Raw genomic sequence first — 22,708 nt, 5'->3', positions numbered from 1 at the left:
TTTTTATGATGACAATTTGCATATACTCCAGAATGTTATGAAGAGTGATCAGATGAATTGCAATTAATTGCAAAGTCCCTCATTGCCATGAAAATGAACTTAATCCCCCCAAAACAATTCCACTGCATTTCAGCCCTGCCACAAAAGGACCAGCTGACATCATGTCAGTGATTCTCTCATTAACTCGGGTGAGAGTGTTGACGAGGAAAAGGCTGGAGATCACTCTGTCATACTGATTGAGTTAGAATAACAGACTGTAAGCTTTAAAAAGGAGGGTGGTGCTTGAAATCATTGTTCTTCCTCTGTTAACCATGGTTACCTGCAAGGAAACACGTGCCGTCATCATTGCTTTGCACAAAAAGGGCTTTACAGGCAAGGATATTGCTGCTAGTAAGATTGCACCTAAATCAACCATTTATCGAATCATCAAGAACTTCAAGGAGAGAGGTTCAATTGTTGTGAAGAAGGCTTCAGGGTGCCCAAGAAAGTCCAGCAAGCGCCAGAACCGTCTCCTAAAGTTGATTCAGCTGCAGGATCGGGGCACCACCAGTGCAGAGCTTGCTCAGGAATGGCAGCAGGCAGGTGTGAGGTCTGCACGCACAGTGAGGCGAATACTTTTGGAGGATGGCCTGGTGTCAAGAAGGGCAGCGAGGAAGCCACTTCTCTCCAGGAAAAACATCAGGTACAGACTGATATTCTGCAAATGGTACAGGGATTGGACTGCTGAGGACTGGGGTAAAGTCATTTTCTCTGATGAATCCCCTTTCCGATTGTTTGGGGCATCTGGAAAAAAGGTTGTCCGGAGAAGACAAGGTGAGCGCTACCATCAGTCCTGTGTCATGCCAACAGTAAAGCATCCTGAGACCATTCATGTGTGGGGTTGCTTCTCAGCCAAGGGAGTGGGCTCACTCACAATTTTGACTAAGAACACAGCCATGAATAAAGAATGGTACCAACACATCCTCCGAGAGCAACTTCTCCCAACCATCCAAGAACAGTTTGGTGACGAACAATGCCTTTTCCAGCATGATGGAGCACCTTGCCATAAGGCAAGAGTGATAACTAAGTGGCTCGGGGAACAAAACATCGACATTTTGGGTCCATGGGCAGGAAACTCCCCAGACCTTAATCCCATTGAGAACTTGTGGTCAATCCTCAAGAGGCGGGTGGACAAACAAAAACCCACAAATTCTGACAAACTCCATGCATTGATTATGCAATAATGGGCTTCCATCAGTCAGGATGTGGCCCAGAAGTTAATTGACAGCATGCCAGGGCGGATTGCAGAGGTCTTGAAAAAGAAGGGTCAACACTGCAAATATTGACCCTTAATGTAATTGTCAATAAAAGTATTTGACACTTATGGAATGCTTGTAATTATACTTCAGTATACCATATGTCAGGTTGTCAGTGTGATGTGGTAGGACGAAGTCAGGCGCAGGACACAGAGCTAATCGAAAACATACTTTACTCGTTTTGTGATATAAAACTTTTAAGTAGCATTTTTTTGAAAATATCTACATTGGTCAATCCAAAATAGCTTTTTAAAGCTGTCATGGAAGTTAAATGTATTTCCTGTTACCAAGTCATTTATGGTTTCTATGCCTTTAGTTTTATTGTTTTTTTTTATGTGAACCAATTTATCAGTGAATTCTGAAAAGCTATCCAAGGTTTGTTCCATAAGGTTGTGTTTTTAGGGAGTGATATTGGTTCTTGTAGAATATGTTAAATTTTCACAGGGGTGGTAGCATCATGCTGTGGGGGTGCTTTGCTGCAGTAGGGACTGGTGCACTTCACAAAATAGATGGCATCATGAGGAAGGAAAATTATGTGGATATATTGAATCAACATCTCAAGACATCATTCAGGAAGTTAAAGCTTGGTCCCAAATGGACAATGACCCCAAGCATACTTCCAACGTTGTGGCAAAATGGCTTAAGGACAACAAAGTCAAGGTATTGGAGTGGCCATCACAAAACCCTGACCTCAATCCTAAAGAAGATTTGTGGGCAGAACTGAAAAAGCGTGTGCGAGCAAGGAGGCCTACAAACCTGACTCAGTTACACCAGCTCTGTCAGGAGGAATGGGCCAAAAACCACCCAACTTATTGTGGGAAGCTTGTGGAAGGCTACCTGAAATGTTTGACCAAAGTTAAACAATTTAAATGCAATGCAACCAAATACTAATTGAGTGTATGTAAACTTCTGACCCACTGAGAATGTGATGAAAGAAATAAAAGCTTAAATAAATAATTCTCTACTATTATTCAGACATTTCACATTCTTAAAATAAAGTGGTGATCCTAACTGACCTAAAACAGGAAATCTTACTAGGATTAAATGTCAGGAATTGTGAAAAACTGAGTTTAAATGTATTTGGGTAAGGTGTATGTAAACTTCTGACTTCAACTGTATTTGAGGTTTAAAAGGCTTCGGAAGTTTGTAATTTCCACTTATAGTATACATTTTAGACTTTATTTTCCCTTATGAACAATCTATCAACCCCTACAAAAATGTCCATTAATTATAATCCACTTAATAATTCACATTTCCTGTTGCTGCAGGATTATCTTCCAGCTGTAGCAAAGTGGCTCAAATTAAGATCCTACATCTGTACCTATTGCAAAATATCGTGGTGGATCTTTGATGTTATGGGGCTATTTTGCTTTCACTGATCCTGGGCCCCTTGTTAAGGTCAACAGCATCATGAACTTTACCCAGTACCAAGACATTTTAACCAAAAAACCTGGTTGGCTCTGCCAGGAGGCTGAAACTTGTCTGCAAGTATATCTTCCAACACGACGATAACCCCAAGCACACATCAAAATGTTAATTGACCACAAAATCTACTTTTTGCAATGGCCATCTCAGTCCCCGGACTCAGTCCTGTGTAACTGGTGTGAAATGGCTAGCTAGTTAGCAGTGCGCTCTAGTAGCATTTCAATCGTTGATGTCACTCACTCAAGGGCCTTCTGCTGTGGTGGCAAGAAGACGAGCACCAGATAGGCTGTGACAGGCAGTAAATGACAGCAACATTCAGTGACAGACAGCAATAGATGCTGACAGTAAGAACCAATCTGGTTTACGTCAACCTTATTTGTATTTACAAGCATATACAATCCATAAAACATTTTAAACTGCATTTAGACCCAGCAGGTTTTTGTTCATTCTTGATGTCTAGTAAGCTAAACTTCCACTTCTCCGTCAGACACATTTGAAAGTGGCACATTTGAAAGCATTGTAAGAAATATAATTGTAAAGTGTGGACACGTTTTGAGAATTCAATATTTATTGATTACATCGCTCTTCTTTATTGATCTGTACAAATAAAACAATGCAATTATGAACATTTGTAAAATAAAAACAAACAATACGTGTTAGCTTTTAATACTTTCTCATTTCTGTTTCTTAATAGCATAACAGTGTCGTTCATAAACTCCAGTATCTTGTGGGAACAGGGCTGTGCTGCAGTCAGAACAGGAAGTAGGAAGAGGTAGACAGGAAGTCAAGCAGGGAATTGGTGGACAGAAAACAGTGTACGTACACTAACAGCCATTATCTTTTTAAACAAACTGACTAAGATATTAAGAAAATTAAGCAATTTTTAAAAAATCAGTTAGGGCATGGGCACCATCAAAAACATGCTCTTTAATCAAGTGCTGAATGATTTTTCAACAAACAGATCTGTGCTTCAGGTGGATTCAAACTGGGCAACAGCAGTGAGGCACATCAACAATACATCTGCAGCCGTATGACAGTGAAACAGACGGTGCATTCCAATCAATAACTGGTGTCTGCTGGTGAGACCATATAACGGAGTAGGGATCTTCATGGATTGCATATTGTCTTGGCAAATGAATATTGATCATCTCAAATGTACATGCTAAAATGTAAAAAAACAAAAGAAAGCAAAAAAGATCTTGAAAGCATTTGATTGGTCTGTGACAATCAGCAGGTCTATCTCTGCCACAGACACACGCAGAGAGAGGAAGACAGAGCCATGCTCACAGCAGGTTCTAACTAAATATAATCTACAGATTTGAGCAACTTCAAATACTTGTCTCTGTCCGTTACCCTATTAGTCAACAGGGTGAGGAGGTGGAGCTTTTCCAGTTTGACCACAACCAGCGGGCACATCTAAAATAAAACCCTTTTCCTCATACAGTGCAGTACTTCTGGTCAAAGCCAAGGTAGTGTATTTATGGGGAACAGGGTATGATTTGAGATGGAGCTCCGCTCCTGCTTCATACATCCACAGTCTGTTGTGATTCCTCCTCCACCTGGATCTCAGAGTTCACCTGTCCCTCTGCTGACACCTGCACCACCCGGATCTCCACCCCTGCCTCCTTCAATCGCTCCATGTCCTCCTCACACATCTCCGTCACCTCTTCCACCACCATGTCCGTTTCCTCCATGGCTACCACGTCTACAGGCTCCACGGTAACATGCTCCACCCTCATCCCGTCCTCCAGTAAGAGGGTCTCGCTCTCACCTCCCTCCTCGTCCTCCTCCCCAGCCACTTCCTCTTGCGTTGCCATGGCGCCGATGTCCAGTTCCTGGGCCATCAGCGTGTCGTCTGTGACGCTGTGCAGGTCGCGGAGGTGTCGGCGCAGGTCGTGGGGCTGGGTGAACCAGAGGTCACACATGGTGCAGTGGTTGGGCTTCTCTCCTGTGTGGGTCGTCAGGTGGTCTTTAAACATCTCCCAGCTGTTGAAAACACTGCTGCACACCTAGAGAGAGATCATTTTAGAACCCCAGCAAGTGCACTAGTCAAGGGTGTGATCGGCACAACATCAGCACAAAAACAGTACATTTTGACTCCTGATTAAATCAGGAAGAAAGGAGTGTTCTCTGTACCTGACATTCGTAGAGTTTCTTTCGTCCCTTCTTGGCCCCGGCGCCGTTTTGACAGGCAGCCATGTGACATTTCAATGTGCTGTTCCTGGCAAAGCGCTCATGGCAGTCTGGACACTCAAACGGCTTCTCACCTACACACACAGGGACCAAAGAATGAATTACATCTAATGCATAACTCAGGAGATCCTATTGAGGTGGTCGCATTCACATTCACAAGAACAGGTCACACAGTCATCAATGCACATGATCATACTCATAGAGGAGAGACAAAGGTGTTGTTGAAGTGAAGTCTGGTTGATAAGTGCAATGAAGTGCTGTGGATGCCGTTTTAGCCTGCCCAGGAACTACAAATGAACATCAAGTCGGAAGTTTACATACACTTAGGTTGGAGTCATTAAAACTTGTTTTTCAACCACTCCACACATTTCTTGTTAACAAACTATAGTTTTAGCAAGTCGGTTAGGACATCTACTTTGTACAGACAGATTATTTCACTTATAATTCACTGTATCACAATTCCAGTGGGTCAGAAATTTACATACACTAAGTTGACTGTGCCTTTCAACAGCTTGGAAAATTCCAGAAAATGATGTCATGGCTTTAGAAGGTTCTGATAGGCTAATTGACATCATTTGAGTCAATTGGAGGTGTTCCTGTGGATGTATTTCAAGGCCTACCTTCAAACTCAGTGCCTCTTTGCTTGACATCATGGGAAAATCAAAAGAAAATCAGCCAAGACCTCAGAAGAAAAACAAATAGACCTCCACAAGTCTGGTTCATCCTTGGGAGCAATTTCCAAATGCCTGAAGGTACCACGTTCATGTGTACAAACAATAGTACACAAGTATAAACACGATGGGACCACGCAGCCGTCATACCGCTCAGGAAGGAGATGTGTTCTGTCTCCTAGAGATGAACGTACTTTGGTGCGAAAAGTGCAAATCAATCCCAGAACAACAGCAAAGGACCCTGTGAAGATGCTGGAGGAAACAGGTACAAAAGTATCTATATCCACAGTAGAACAAGTCCTATATCGACATAACCTGAAAGGCCGCTCAGCAAGGAAGAAGCCACTGCTCCGAAACCGCCATAAAAAAGCCAGACTACGGTTTGCAACTGCACATGGGGACAAAGATCGTACTTTTTGGAGAAATGTCCTCTGGTCTGGTGAAACAAAAATAAAACTGTTTGGCCATAATGACCATCGTTATGTTTGGAGGAAAAAGGGGGCTGCTTGCAAGCCGAAGAACACCATCCCAACCGTGAAGCACGGGGTGGCAGCATCATGCTGTGGGAGTGCTTTGCTGCAGGAGGGACTGGAGCACTTCACAAAATAGATGGCATCATGTGAAGAAATCATTCAGGAAGTTAAAGCTTGGTCGCAAATGGGTCTTCCAAATGGACAATGACCCCAAGCATACTTCCAAAGTTGTGGCAAAATGGCTTAAGGACAACAAAATCAAGGTATTGGAGTGGCCATCACAAAACCCTGACCTCAATCCTATAGAAGATTTGTGGGCAGAACTGAAAAAGCGTGTGCGAGCAAGGAGGCCTACAAACCTGACTCAGTTACACCAGCTCTGTCAGGAGGAATGGGCCAAAATTCACCCAACTTATTGTGGGAAGCTTGTGGAAGGCTACCTGAAATGTTTGACCCAAGTTAAACAATTTAAAAGGCAATGCTACCAAATACTCATTGAGTGTATGTAAACTTCTGACCCACTGGGAATGTGATGAAATAAATAAAAGCTCAAATAAATAATTCTCTCTACTATTATTCTGACATTTCACATTCTTAAAATAAAGTGGTGATCCTAACTGACCTAAGACAGTTCATCTTACTAGGATTAAATGTCAGGAATTGTGAAAAACTGAGTTTAAATGTATTTGGCTAAGGTGTATGTAAACTTCCGACTTCAACTGTAGTTAACTCGGGCACTTGAACACAGATGAACTTGAACCCCTAAATCACATGTCAAACTCGGAGGGCCGAGTGTCTGTGGGTTTTCGCTCCACCCTTGTACATGATTGCTGAATTAAGGTCACTAATTAGTAAGGAACACCCCTCACCTGGTTGTCTAGGTCTTAATTGAAAGGAAAAAACAAAAATCCCGCAGACACTCGGCCCTCCATGGAATGAGTTTGACACCCCTGCCCTAAATGAATCCCTCTGGGTATTATCATTCTCACCAGTGTGCTTTCGTAAGTGCTCCTTGAAGTGTCCAAAGTGGTCAAACTGCTTGTCACAGTAATCGCACACGTGCATCTTTTTCTTCTGGGACTGGCTGCGCGACAGCTCCTCTGCCTCGTAATGTAACGTGTTCAGGTGCTGTTTCAGTGCCGCCTCCCGCATGTACGCCTTACCGCAGTGGCAACACACATGCGGCTTGTCCAGGGTGGCCACGTGCGCGCGCATGTGCTGTTTGAGGTGGTAGTAGAGACGGAAGCTGCGGTCACATTTGTTGCAGCGGAACATGTTGTCCAGCTGAGAGATCTGGACCTCGACCACCTCCAGGCCCTCGAGAGTCTTGGGAGCTGTCACCGTCTCCTCCTGATACACCTCCTCCTGGATCTCCTACACACACACAACTTTATTTTTCATAATGTATGGATGCATTGAGATGAAAGGACGACTTGTTTTAAGAAAGATTGGAAATGTCACCAAAATAATAGTCTCCTTATAATATTAAAATGAATGCTTTGAATCAATGTTGGTCACGGTCCTTCCAAGTGTGTGGTTTTTACACGCGCATTAGAGAGAGAGTGTTTTGTTTACCTCCTCCAGTCCTTCCTTCTTCACCACGTGCAGCATTGGCCCCCCCTGCTGGTACTTGCTGGTGATATCAGCGAGCAGTGCCAGGGCCGAGTCGTCCGAGGCTGCCTGGGCGTTCCGAGCAGCGTCTACCACCTCCTCCATACCAGTCTCCTCCACCTCGATGGCCCCCTCCCCGATCTCCACCTCAATCTCCACCTGCAAGGACAGACTGGGGTCAGCACAGCAACAGATATTAGGAGGAAAGGACAGAGGATTAGGATGATGATGATTTCAAATCAATTTTTATTTGCCACATGCGCCAAATACAACAGGTGTAGACATTACCGTGAAATGCTTATTTACAGCCCTTAACCAACAATGAATTAATTTTTTTATAAAAAAGTAAAATAAAACAACAAAAAAAGTGTTGAGAGAAAAAGAGCAGAAGTAAAATAAAATAACAGTAGGGAGGCTATATATACAGGGGGGTACCGGTGCAGAGTCAATGTGCGGGGGCACCGGCTAGTTGAGGTAATATGTACATGTGGGTAGAGTTAAAGTGACTATGCATAAAAAACAGAGTAGCAGCAGCGTAAAAAGATGGGTTGGGGGTGGGGGGGCAGTGCAAATAGTATTGGTAGCCATGATTTGCTGTTCAGGGGTCTTATGGCTTGGGGGTAGAAGCTGTTGAGAAGCCTTTTGGACCTAGACTTGGCGCTCCGGTACCGCTTGCCGTGCGGTAGCAAAGACAACCGTCTATGACTAGGGTGGCTGGAGTCTTTGATAATTTTTAGGGTCTTCCTCTGACACCGCCTGGTATAGAGGTCCTGGATGGCAGGAAGCATGGCCTCAGTGATGTACTGGGCCGTACGCACTACCCTCTGTAGTGCCTTGCGGTCAGAGGCCGAGCAGTTGTCATACCAGGCGGTGATGCAACCAGTCAGGATGCTCTCGATGGTGCAGCTGTATAACTTTTGGAGGATCTGAGGACCCATGCCAAATCTTTTCAGTCTCCTGAGGGGGAATAGGCTTTGTCGTGCCCTCTTCACGACTGTCTTGGTGTGTTTGGATCATGATAGTTCGTTGGTGATGTGGCACCAAGGAACTTCTCTCAACCTGTTCCACTACAGCCCCATCGATGAGAATGGGGGCGTGCTCAGTTATTTTTTTTTTCCTGTAGTCCACAATCATCTCCTTCATCTTGGTCACGTTGAGGGAGAGGTTGTTATCCTGGCACCACATGGCCAGGTCTCTGACCTCCTCCCTATAGGCTGTCTCATTGTTGTCGGTGATCAGGCCTACCACTGTTGTGTTGTCGGCAAACTTAATGATGGTGTTGGAGTCGTGCCTGGCCATGCAGTCATGAGTGAACAGGGAGTACAGGAGGGGACTAAGCACGCATCCGTGAGGGGCCCCTGTGTTGAGGATCAGCGTTGCAGATGTGTTGTTACCTACCCTTACCACCTGGGGGTGGCCCGTCAGGAAGTCCAGGATCCAGTTGCAGAGGGAAGTGTTTAGTCCCAGGGTCCTTAGCTTAGTGATGAGCTTTGAGGGCACTATGGTGTTGAACGCTGAGCTGTAGTCAATGAATAGCATTCTCACGTAGATGTTCCTCTGGTCCAGGTGGGAAAGGGCAGTGTGGAGTGCAATAGAGATTGCATCATCTGTGGATCTGTTGGGGCGGTATGCAAATTGGAGTGGGTCTAGGGTTTCTGGGATAATGGTGTTGATGTGAGCCATGACCAGCCTTTCAAAGCACTTCATGGCTACAGACGTCAGTGCTACGGGTCGGTAGTCATTTAGGCAGGTTATCTTAGTGTCCTTGGGCACGGGGACTATGGTGGTCTGCTTGAAACATGTTGGTATTACAGACTCAGTCAGGGACATGTTGAAAATGTTTGTGAAGAGACTTGACAGTTGGTCAGCACATGCTCGGAGTACACGTCCTGGTAATCCGTCTGGCTCTGCGGCCTTGTGAATGTTGACCTGCTTAAAAGTCTCACTCACATCGGCTACGGAGGGCATGATCACATAGTCATCCGGAACAGCTGGTGCTCTCATGCATGCTTCAGTGTTGCTTGCCTCGAAGTGAGCATAGAAGTGGTTTAGCTCATCTGGTAGGCTTGTGTCACTGGGCAGCTTGCGGCTGTGCTTCCCTTTGTAGTCTGTAATAGTTGTCAAGTCCTGCCACATCCGACGAGCGTCAGAGCCGGTGTAGTACGATTCAATCTTAGTCCTGTATAGACTCTTTGCCTATTTGATGGTTCGTCGGAGGGCATAGCGGGATTTCTTATAAGCGTCCAGGTTAGAGTCCCGCTCCTTAAAAGTGGATGCTCTACCCTTTAGTTCAGTGCGGATGTTGCCTGTAATCCATTGCTTCTGGTTGGGGTATGTACCTACGGTCACTGTGGGGACGACGTCATCGATGCACTTATTGATGAAGCCAGTGACTGATGTGGTGTACTCCTCAATGCTATCTGAAGAATCCCGGAACATGTTCCAGTCTGTGCTAGCAAAACAGTCCTGTAGCTTAGCATCTGCGTCATCTGACCACTTTTATTAACCGAGTCACTGGTGCTTCCTGCTTTAGTTTTTGCTTATAAGCAGGAATCAGGAGGATAGAGTTTTGGTCAGATTTGCCAAATGGAGGGCGAGGGAGAGCTTTGTATGCATCTCTGTGTGTGGAGTAAAGGTGGTCTAGAGTTTTTTTCCTCTGGTGCACATTTAACATGCTGGTAGAAATTAGGTAGAACGGATTTAAGTTTTCCTGCATTAAAGTCCCCGGCCACTAGGAGCGCTGCCTGTAGATGAGCGTTTTCCTGTTTAGTTATGGCCTTATATAGCTCATTGAGTGCAATCTTAATGCCAGCATTGGTTTGTGGTGGTAAATAGACAGCTATGAAAAATATAGATGAAAACTCTCTTGGTAAGTAGTGTGGTCTACAGCTTATCATAAGATACTCTACCTCAGGCGAGCAAAACCTTGAGACTTCCTTAGTATTTGATTTTCTGCACCAGCTGTTGTTTACAAATATACACAGACCGCCACCCCTTGTCTTACCGGAGTCAGCCGTTCTATCCTGCCGATGTAGCGTATAGCCCACTAGCTGTATGTTGTCCATGTCGTCGTTCAGCCACGACTCGGTGAAACATAAGATATTACAGTTTTTAAATGTCCCGTTGGTAGGATAGCCGTAATCTTAGGTAATCTAATGTATATTCAAATGATTGAAGATTGGCTAATAGGCTTGATGGAAGAGGCAGTTTACTTGCTCGCCGTCAGATCCTTTCAAGGCACCCCGACCTACGTCCACGATATCTCCGTCTCTTTCTCATGCGAATGACAGGGATTTGGGCCTTGTCGGGTGTCTGTAGGATATCCTTCGCATCCGACTCATTGAAGAAAAAATATTTGTCCAATACGAGGTGAGTAATCGCTGTCCTGATATCCAGAAGCTATTTTTGGTTATAAGAGACAATGGCAGAAACATTATGTACAGAATAAATTACAAATAACGCGAAAAAACACACATAATATTACAATTGGTTAGAGGGCTGTAAAACGGCAGCCATCTTCTCTGGCGCCATCTCTTGTGGGACACTTTTTAGCACTTTATGCAGGTCATAATTCTATGTCATAATAACTCAAGCATAATGTGTCATTGTAGACCTCTAACCTGCTCCCCCACCACTGACTGAAGAGTCTCAGTGATCATGCTAAAAGTCTCAGCTGGCTTCCTCTTTTTGGCATTGCTCTTCCCTGCCGCCAGGGCCTGGGACGGGCTGAAGGGAGTGCCATCACTCATCCTATGGAGAAGGAGACAGAGACGGTTCTATTTCATCAAAGTGCTCTGCGTTCAAATACACTGGGATAAAATACCATTTAACAAAAAAAGATGACAACCAAACAAGACAACACCAAAAAGGGACTAGCCTATATTGGTAGTACGGGACTATATTAGTAGTAAGGGGGTCCAGATGTTCTAATGGCAGGCTAACCTGTTGTTGAGGGCCTTGATGGCCTCCTGCATCTGGAGGTACTCTGCTGCCTTCCACACGTCGTTGACCTCCTCTGGCCCACTGACGGCAAGTGTAGCCGTGTACGTAAACTCCATCAGCTGGCGGAAGGCTGAGTTACTCACTCCTGCAGAACAAACAACACAGAGGATTGATGGGTGCACTGGGTTAGCATGTGATAAGTCTTATAGTTATTATCAAAAGTGGATGTGGGTCTTGTTTTTTGCTTTTCTCAGGGGCTATAGAGCTCTTTCTGCTATTGTTTATTTTCTTGATTGATATGACAGACAGGCAGACGATGTGTCATTGGTTCAACAGCGCCGGACAACGTGACCAGGAAGATTTGAATTTACTGGCCAATAGAACATGGCACAGAGGTGGGTCCAATGGGGAAGTAAATGGAAATACATTTGCCAAAATTATATAATTACTCCTGTCTATACAGAAATAAATAAAATACATAACCAGAAATCGAGGATCATTAGTTTATTAATTGTTTTAAATAGCTGTGGATTGTTCCAAATCACAAGCTCCTAGGCCTATGCCTATTAGGGAAGCCCACAATTTGGGCAGTGCGCGTGACAATAGGCCTCGCTGATTAGTGAATAAAAAGCATTATTTTGCTAATATTTTTTGGGGGTCCCTGTCATTTTGGCCAGCAACAGTTTATGCTTTATAAAAAAAATATATATATATACACAGTACCAGTCAAATTTAGACACACCTACTCATTCCAGGGTTTTTCTATATTTTTACTATTTTCTACACTGGACACCAAGAGTGTGCAAAGCTGTCATCAAGGCAAAGGGTGGCTATTTGAAGAATCTCAAATATAAAACATATTTTAATTTGTTTAATACTTTTTTGTTACTACATGATTCCGTATGTGTTATTTCATAGTTTTGATTTCTTCACTATTATTCTACAATGTAAAAAATAGTAAAAATAAAGCAAAACCCTTGAATGAGTAGGTGTGTACGAACCTTTGACTGGTACTGTATATAAAAATGTTTAAAAAAAAAGGCTTTTAATTATTTTTTATTTTATTTTTATTGCCGGCTAATGGAAACCCTGAGCAATACACACCTTCAATCTCCACTAGTGGCTCCTGTGTGAAGTCCTGGAAGAACTTGTGGAAGAACTGACTGCATGCTGCCAACACTGCCTTATGAGCCCTGAAATGGTGCCCTAAAAGACCAGAGTAAGATGAGCCCATAAATAGTACAGCACAGAACATCATTAACTAGAATACTTCATACAATGTGGACACTTGTCTTTAACACAATGATATTGAAACAGAAATGTATTTATCTGAACAAAACATTCAAGTCAACAATCTTAAGCTGCACCTTCACTTTCGGCAATACAACAAGCATCATTGAGGATGAGCTTACCGTCCACTATGAGAGTGATGTCTGTGAACTGGTCCAACTGTCTCTGTTCATTCAGTTTGTCCAGCATGACTTTATAGAGGGCTGGGAACTCACTGCCACACTCCACCTCATCCTCATCCGCCATGGCTCAGCCCCTCACCTGGCACGGCACAAGGAAGAAATCCATGCAAAGATGGCACACTGTACAGATGATCACATCACCAGTAATGGTCTGTGTTTGTACAGTTACATTTGTTTTGTTAAATATGACCAATATGATGGACAGTACTGTGATTTTAACATTTTGATTTCAATACAATTTTATCATTGGGCATTTTGTAGCCTAATGAATATATATTTTCATAATTATCTGCCAATGTGGGTTTATTTGAGGGAAAATACCGCTATGTTGGACTGATTTCTCATCATTACATTATCAGTGCTATCTTGGGTCCTTGGGACGTCCCTACCCTCACCATTTAGCTACCTAACCACGTCCCCGGATAGCACGGGCCATCATGAACTATCGCAAGGATGTTCGAGGCGGGAAAAACGCGTCAATCTAATGTATTATCCAATAGAATATTACCAATGCAAAGGAAAGACGTCGAATTCAGCCAATCATGCGTTTGACAGCAGTGCTAACCGCATCAAGTTGGCCAATGGCAGACAGTGAGCGCGTTCGACATTGCAGTCTACTTTAAAGGCGAGACTGACAGATCTACAAATCACCTTGAGTCATAAATAACTACTCAATATTCTTGTAGATTAGTCCGTCAGTCACAATTTACCCATGATACATCACGGTTGTGATACTCTCGAACACGACCAGTGTTAACCAGGTAGTTAGCTAAATAGCTTAGTTGCAGCGGAAGGCCTCTACTCTGGCTATAATTCGGGCCGCAAAATCAAACTAACGATATACATTTAATCATAATGTGTATCTAATCATACCAACGCTACGTGATACATAATGGGTTGAAAAAATCAGCGAAGAATCCCGTTAACGTTAGCCAGCAAGTTAACGTTAGCTAGGTAATCATTTGAAATCGGCCCGTGAAGGCTCGCCATTTCGAGTTTGACCATCGCCATTACGTCATCAAATCGCGCATTAAAATACACTTTTTCCAGAGACATTTTCCAATTTAGACCTCATTTGGCCAAAGTATTTCACCTCATGCATCAAAAAACATACCTCAAGTTAGGTTCCGCAGCTTTATTTAGTTGTTTTTGCGTATATCCCTCTCCCGACTCCAGCAGCGTTGCTCTACTCTCGTTCGTCTAAAAAGGGCGGTCACTCAATCGGGCCTCAGATTCCCAGCAGCCACTGCAAACTCCAGAGGACGCCGAGGAGTGTTGCTAAGCAACATATGGCCTTCCCCTTTCGGTTCTCGTCTCTGCATTCTGGTTGTCACTAGTTAACACTAAATATTGTCTATTATATTGACAAGATAGTCGACAAACCGCTCGAATAATGACAAAATACGTCCTCAAAGATGGAAGGCAGGCAGGAGGAAGCGATTTAAGGTGGGACCATTCTAGCCAATGAGAGGGCAGATACACGTGTGGAAAAACAGGCCATAGAGATATATAGAGCACTCATGTTTGTATCTGTGCAATTAAAGCATCTGCGTCAACATGGACAGCTCCATTGAGGCTATCTCCATTTTAAAGTAGTATATTTTCTTCTTCATTGACTGATTGCTCCCAACTCATAGTAATCTCCACCCATTGACTACTTTAAAATGGTGCAAGCCAGCAATGGCAATGTCCATTTTAAAATGGATTATATCCATGATGAGTCCTTTATCTATCTCTATGACAACAGGCATCACAACGGGCAACTTTTTCCCAAAGTTGCCGAAATGCCACGTGCGTCCACTTATATCAGTGAATTCGTAACAACCAAATCATTACCAAACTTCTATTTGATCAAATAAGCCTCACTTAGCAAATTGACAATTACATTTTTTGTTGACCAAATTCGACACTCTTGACCTCCGTACAAAAATTCGTAAATTCGTGGGTTTATTTTTCGTGGACAGAGTAAAATTTATCGCTTCGCCTCTTTTTCTCTGTTAACGCAGCCACAAAGTCATAATTATGGCTAAACCAAGCCTATTTCTACAATGTATCTTCTTAAAATCTGAACCTAACCTTAACCACAGTGCTAACATTATACCTGACCCTAAACTTAAATTAAGACCAAAAAGCACATCTTTGTTTTCATAAATTTTTATGATATAGCACATTTTGACCAAAATGTTTTTGAACCCTGGATTGCTGATATTATGTATTGGCCATTGAGTTGCTTTGAAGCCACCGGTCGGCCATATTTGCACTTCCCAGTAGGCAGTCAGTCTTCCATAGGAATGAATGGAATTCTACAGTATTTCAATTAACTGTTTCAAGGACAAAATTACATGTATTTAAGTATTTTGTTGTTGTAGTGGGGACAGCAACATTAGTAATCTCCAACAATTATACTTTATATATTCCAAAATATATTTTACATTAGGCAATAGCATACAGTAGTATCATCAGCATACAAGTGCAGGTTACATTTTTTTACAGACAAGTCTGTATTGTTAATGTAAACAGTAAAAAGTACAGAACCCAGAATTGACCCCTGCAGGACACCTTTCGTAATATCCAGGAAACCTGATTTAACACCATCAGTAGATATACAGTATATTGAGTTCTATCTGTCAAGTTATTTTTAAACCAGTTACATGCAGCCTGGTCTAGGCCAATTGATGAAAGCCTCTGAATTAGTAGTGAGTGATCAACAGTATTGAAAGCCTTTGACAGGTGAATGAAGAGGGAAGCACAATGTTGCCTTTTCTCCATACAGTTAACCACATCATTTATAACTAGGGATGCAGCAGAGATAGTGCTATGACCTAGTCTAAAACCCGACTGATGTACATTTAGAATACAGTTAAAAGATAAGAAAGATATTAGCTTAGAATTAATCAAGGATTCTAATATTTTAGCTAGGCAAGAAAGTTTAGAAATAGGCAGATAACTATTTAGGTCACAACGGTCACCACCTATGTGAAGGGGGAGTACATGGGCTGCCTTCCAAACCTTGGGGATAGTATCAGATATAATCATCAAGTAAAACATATGGGTTAATGATTCAGCAATCGGGGGCAGAGAGCTGCAGCAAAAATTGATCAAGCATATCAGCTCCAGTGGATTTTTTTTTTACATCAATCTTAAGCAAGGCATCTAGCACATCACAGATAGTAAATTGTTGAAATGAAAACAAAGATTCACTAGAAGTTGACGGGTTAACCGTCGACTCAGCTAGAGGCTGGCAGAGGGAAGAGCAGTCGATTGATTGACCAGGGTATCTCTCAAATAAAAAGCCTGCCGAGATACAATTATGATTAAAAGCATCACTTATCTCATTGTTCTCAGTTATGATGCCAGAGTCAGACAGAACTTGCTTAGGCAGTGAAGAAAATGAATTTGCACACTTCAGTGTATTTACTGTTTTCCAACATTTTAAAAGATCACCAGCAGTCAGAGATAGAGCTTAAAAAGTAGCTTGATTTAGCTTTCTTAATCGAGATAGTACACTGCTCAAAAAAATAAAGGGAACACTTAAACAACACAATGTAACTCCAAGTCAATCACACTTCTGTGAAATCAAACTGTCCACTTAGGAAGCAACACTGATTGACAATACATTTCACATGCTGTTGTGCAAATGGAATAGACAACAGGTGGAAATTATAGGCAATTAGCAAGACACCCCCAATAAAGGACTGGTTTTGCAGGTGGTGACCACAGACCACTTCTCAGTTCCTATGCTTCCTGGCTGATGTTTTGGTCACTTTTGAATGCTGGCGGTGCTTTCACTCTAGTGGTAGCATGAGACGGAGTCTACAACCCACACAAGTGGCTCAGGTAGTGCAGCTCATCCAGGATGGCACATCAATGCGAGCTGTGGCAAGAAGGTTTGCTGTGTCTGTCAGCGTAGTGTCCAGAGCATGGAGGCGCTACCAGGAGACAGGCCAGTACATCAGGAGACGTGGAGGAGGCCGTAGGAGGGCAACAACCCAGCAGCAGGACTGCTACCTCCGCCTTTGTGCAAGGAGGAGCACTGCCAGAGCCCTGCAAAATGACCTCCAGCAGGCCACAAATGTGCATGTGTCTGCTCAAACGGTCAGAAACAGACTCCATGAGGGTGGTATGAGGGCCCGACGTCCACAGGTGGGGGTTGTGCTTACAGCCCAACACCGTGCAGGACGTTTGGCATTTGCCAGAGAACACCAAGATTGGCAAATTCGCCACTGGCGCCCTGTGCTCTTCACAGATGAAAGCAGGTTCACACTGAGCACATGTGACAGACGTGACAGAGTCTGGAGACGCCGTGGAGAACGTTCTGCTGCCTGCAACATCCTCCAGCATGACCGGTTTGGCGGTGGGTCAGTCATGGTGCGGGGTGGCATTTCTTTGGGGGGCCGCACAGCCCTCCATGTGCTCGCCAGAGGTAGCCTGACTGCCATTAGGTACCGAGATGAGATCCTCAGACCCCTTGTGAGACCATATGCTGGTGCGGTTGGCCCTGGGTTCCTCCTAATGCAAGACAATGCTAGACCTCATGTGGCTGGAGTGTGTCAGCAGTTCCTGCAAGAGGAAGGCATTGATGCTATGGACTGGCCTGCCCGTTCCCCAGACCTGAATCTGGGACATCATGTCTCGCTCCATCCACCAACGCCACGTTGCACCACAGACTGTCCAGGAGTTGGCGGATGCTTTAGTCCAGGTCTGGGAGGAGATCCCTCAGGAGACCATCCGCCACCTCATCAGGAGCATGCCCAGGCGTTGTAGGGAGGTCATACAGGCACGTGGAGGCCTCACACACTACTGAACCTCATTTTGACTTGTTTTAAGGACATTACATCAAAGTTGGATCAGCCTGTAGTGTGGTTTTCTACTTTAATTTTGAGGGTGACTCCAAATCCAGACCTCCATGGGTTGATAAATTTGATTTCCATTGATCATTTTTGTGTGATTTTGTTGTCAGCACATTCAACTATGTAAAGAAAAAAGTATTTAATAAGTTTATTTCATTCATTCAGATCTAGGATGTGTTATTTTAGTGTTCCCTTAATTTTTTTGAGCAGTGTACATCTGTTTCTCAATTGTCTGAAAGATTGCCAGTCCACCACACAGTCAGTTTTCCTTGCTTTGGCCCAGGCCTGATTTCTCTGAATGAGCTCAGATAATTCCGAAGAAAACCAAGGGTTCAATCTATCTTTGACTGAGTTGTTTAAAAGGGGCATGTTTATCTGTCAGAGGAAAGAATATGGAGGATACATTTTCAAGCGCCAACTCAGGGTCAGGAAGACAGGAGACTGTGGCTAAATTAGAGTAGAACATGTCATGTAAAAACCCTTGAGCAGAAAATGTTTTAAAATGTATCTTCTTAATTAAACGAGGATTAGTATTTTTCTGTTTGGTATCTCTAATACATACTATGGGACAATGATCACTGAGATCATATGCAAATACTCCACTAGACAAATATTTATGTGGGTTATTAGTAAGAATTAAATCAATTCATGAAGAGTTAACAGGATTTTTCACATTTAGCTGTGTGGGTTTGAAAATAATTGAGTCAGATTAAAATAAATGCATATACTCTTAAATTGATCTGAGGCAGAGGATAGCAAATCCAGATTAATATCCCCTAAAATGACCAACTCCGAGGACAGAAAAGGTGTTAAACACTCAGATAACAGCACAAATATCATTCACCATGGCAGCAGGTGGCGGTAAATCCCAGCAACAAATAAATGTGTATTCTGGTTTATGGACACATCTACAACCAGGAGCTCAAATTTCTTGGGAACAGAAATATTTAAAGATTAGGATGCCATGAAATTGGATTTGACATATATGGCCACTCCTCCCCTTTTCTGTAATCTGTCACATCTAAATACATTGTAATAATTTACTTCAACGTCTTTATCAGAAACAGAACCATTTAACCATGTTTCCGAGAGAACCAGAATGTCAGGACATGAGTCCTGTACCCAAATGTCAATTGTATCCATTTTTTAAATAATACTTAGCACATTTAGGTGCATTAGCCCAAGCCCCTAGAATATTTAAAGTCAGAGTGGGCATTAAGCTCATTCCCATAAGAGCTGACAGGAATAGGGTCATCTGCAGCTATTTGTTGAGTGAGCTGAGACTTTGCCAAGGTCCCTGGCCAACCACGTGAGAGCAGAGCAGACTGAACATTTGTCAGACCTCCTTCAAGTTGCTGGATGCAGAGGCTGGGGCGAGAACTAGGAGAGCAGTGTTGGCAGAGCTCAGTCCACCCGGATGAAGCTCCCGCCAAAGGAGGGGAGCTGCTGCAGGGGACCAGAGCTGCTGCCAATGCTCCATTCTGGTTGTGCACAGGAGGTCTTGTGGTGTGTCTCCTGTTGCAGGGTTGGGGCTGCCATGGGGGGCAGGAGTGTCCCAGGCCTGTCCTGGGGATGGGAGTAGAAGGGTATCCAAAACTAGCCTGGGAGGGAGGTTGTGGGGGGAATTGAGGAGGGTGGTGTGGAGGGCAGTGTGGCTGGCGAAGCTCCAAACTCTCAGCATATGTAAGATGATGATGTGATCTGGTAGAGCTGTGCTGAGGCGGGCCTTGTCTGGTAAAATGGGTGGGAGGTTATAGGGGAATTCAAGAGGGTGGTGTGGAGGGCAGTGTGGCCTGAGATGCACCAAACTCTGCGTGGTGTCTCTTTTACTGCGTACGGCTTGGACATAGCTCAGTGTATCTGCATGCATGAAGATTACCTCATAGAACAAAATGTATTAGATCTCCTAAGCCTGTGTTTACCACAGACCTTATTTTCAGCGCTTATCCAAAAACCCTACAAAAACCATAGGCTTTCGCCAACGAGCCATGGCGGAGTTAGTGCATGCAAAAAGACACCATTAGTAATGCTGTGTTTTTGTAGGTTCTAACGGAGGCTATCCGCCATGGCTCATTGGCCAAAGCCTATGGGGAAATTTTAATTTTAATTTTTAGGGTCTCTGGATAAACACCAAAGGTCTGTGGTAAACACAGACTAATATTGTAGTTCCATTTCTCTGACAGTTAGCGACTCATTAGCAACTGACTTATTTTGAGCAAATAAAGGCTTCATAATTCATACAGGTCATGATAACTACCCCCCCCTTAAGAACTGTGTTCAATTGCTGAAACAAAAAAGCTAAATTTGGTGTGTTCAATTCTATTTTACACATTTTGTTATGACGTTTTTGAGTAATTAACTCTTATACGCTAAAGTATAGGTCTTATTCTAAGTAAATAAATCAAATATTGAAACACAATGGCATTGCACATCTCACTAGTAATATCCTCACTTTGATGAGGTTTGATGTAATGCCCCTCTTTTCATTTTCATGTCCAAATCATCCTAAAGTATCTAAATACTATAAATAACTCAATTAAATTACTTGTAGATGATTTGGACAAGTTACCGCATTGGAAGGGGAGCCAGTTGCTCCCAACACACTCACCTTCAATTTGACTGCTTTATTAAAAACATATTTATTGATTTCTAAACAAGTGGATTATTTCTCTTTAGGCTCACCTAATGGTATATATATACAGTGGGGAAAAAAAAGTATTTAGTCAGCCACCAATTGTGCAAGTTCTCCCACTTAAAAAGATGAGAGAGGCCTGTAATTTTCATCATAGGTACACGTCAACTATGACAGACAAATTGAGAAAAACATTTCCAGAAAATCACATTGTAGGATTTTTAATGAATTTATTTGCAAATTATGGTGGAAAATAAGTATACATTTTTTTTCTCATTTTGTCTGTCATAGTTGACGTGTACCTATGATGAAAATTACAGGCCTCTCTCATCTTTTTAAGTGGGAGAACTTGCACAATTGGTGGCTGACTAAATACTCCCCCCCCCCACTATATATATATCTAACTTAATGAGATTATATATATAACTTTTTATAAATGACTAAATATTAGATCAACTTACCTCAGAGTGACATTTTTAGATAAGCAAGAGTAGTGGCAGCCAGGAAAAGTGTTTGACATTTTTTTGTGACATTCAGTAAGTGGTTTCTGTGAGAATTACAAGGGGGGAAGTTGGCCTGGGGGGCTAGTTACCCAATTATATCATAGAACAAAACGTATAAGATCTCCTAAGCCTGTGTTAACCTCAGACCTTATTTTATGCGTATATCCCAAAACCCCAATTCTTTCCCCCAAAGGAATCCCCAACGAACGAGAGGTACTGCAATGCTACTGCAATGCTCTACTCTCCGGTACCCAGATTAAGCACTAAATAAACTTCAGTTAGTGCTAAACATGGCTGCTAGAATCCTGACTAGAACCAAAAAATGTGAACATATTACTCCAGTGCTAGCCTCTCTACATTGTCTTCCTGTTAAGGCTAGGGCTGATTTCAAGGTTTTACTGCTAACCTACAAAGCATTACATGGGCTTGCTCCTACCTGTCTCTCCGATTTGGTCCTGCCGTACAAACCTACACGTACGCTACGGTCACAAGACGCAGGCCTCCTTATTGTCCCTAGAATTTCTAAGCAAACAGCTGGAGGCAGGACTTTCTCCTATATAGCTCAATTTTTATGGAATGGTCTGCCTATCCATGTGAGAGACGCAGACTTGGTCTCAACCTTTAAGTCTTTACTGAAGACTCATCTCTTCAGTAGGTCCTATGATTGAGTGTAGTCTGGCCCAGGGGTGCGAAGGTGAACAGCAAGGCACTGGAGTGACGAACTGCCCTTGCTTTCTCTGCTTGGCCGGCTCTCTCCACTGGGATTCTCTGCCTCCGACCCTATTACGGGGGCTGAGTCACTGGCTTACTAGTGCTCTTCCATTCCGTCCCTAGGAGGGGTGCATTACTTGAGTGGGTTGAGTCACAGACGTGATCTTCCTGTCCGGTTTTGCGACCCCCCAGGCTCGTGCGGTTGCAGGCTCGTGCGGTTGAGGAGATCTTTGTGGGCTATACTCAGTCTTGGTGGTAAGTTGGTGGTCTGTTGATATCCCTCTAGTGGTGTGGGGGCTGTGCTTTGGCAAAGTGGGTGGGGTTATATCCTGCCTGGTTGGCCCTGTCCGGGGGTATCATCGGACAGGGCCACAGTGTCCCCCGACCCACCCCTGTCTCAGTCTCCAGTATCTATGCTGCAATAGTCTATGTGCCGGGGGGCTAGGGTCAGTCTGTTACATCTGGTGTAATTCTCCTGTCTTATCTGGTGTCCTGTGTGAATTTAAGTATGCTCCCTCTAATTCTCTCTCTCTCCCTCCCCTCCCGGAAGACCTGAGCCCTAGGATCATGCCTCAGGACTACCTGGCCTGATGACTCCTTGCTGTCTCCAGTCAACCTTGTCATGCTGCTGCTCCAGTTTCAACTGTTCTGCCTGCGGCTATGGAACCCTGACCTGTTCACCGGACGTGCTACCTTGTCCTGGAACTGCTGTTTTTGACTCTCTCTCTACCGCACCTGCTGTCTCGACCTCTGAATGCTCGGCTATGAAAAGCCAACTGACATTTACTCCTGAGGTACTGACCTGTTGCACCCTCTACAACCACTGTGATTATTATTTGACCCTGCTGGTCATCTATGAACGTTTGAACATCTTGAAGAACAATCTGGCCTTAATGGCCATGGACTCTTATAATCTCCGCCCGGCACACA

General features: G+C 43.6%; 1 protein-coding gene across 2 annotated transcripts; it reads right to left on the bottom strand.

Moving 5' to 3' along the window:
• Window positions 1-3,270: 3,270 nt before the first annotated feature.
• On the bottom strand, window positions 3,271-14,300 carry LOC121585129 (zinc finger protein 131). 2 transcript variants are annotated; one of them, XM_041901495.2, is made up of 9 exons: window positions 14,197-14,300; window positions 13,023-13,161; window positions 12,715-12,816; window positions 11,611-11,755; window positions 11,289-11,418; window positions 7,633-7,827; window positions 7,047-7,431; window positions 4,857-4,987; window positions 3,271-4,729 (listed from the first exon to the last, which is right to left on the bottom strand). In XM_041901495.2, exons 2-9 carry the CDS (start codon window positions 13,144-13,146, stop codon window positions 4,244-4,246), a joined length of 1,698 nt encoding a protein of 565 aa, XP_041757429.1. In that variant the 5' UTR covers window positions 13,147-13,161; window positions 14,197-14,300; the 3' UTR covers window positions 3,271-4,243. The 2 variants fall into 2 exon arrangements, with proteins under 2 accessions (XP_041757429.1, XP_041757430.1); XM_041901496.2 differs by having other exon boundaries at window positions 13,023-13,202; window positions 14,197-14,291.
• Between the last annotated feature and the right edge of the window lie 8,408 nt (window positions 14,301-22,708).

This window comes from Coregonus clupeaformis, unplaced genomic scaffold, assembly GCF_020615455.1.
Source record: "Coregonus clupeaformis isolate EN_2021a unplaced genomic scaffold, ASM2061545v1 scaf0011, whole genome shotgun sequence".
Taxonomy (NCBI): Eukaryota; Metazoa; Chordata; class Actinopteri; order Salmoniformes; family Salmonidae; genus Coregonus; species Coregonus clupeaformis.
This window is presented reverse-complemented; position numbering and strand designations above follow the sequence as displayed.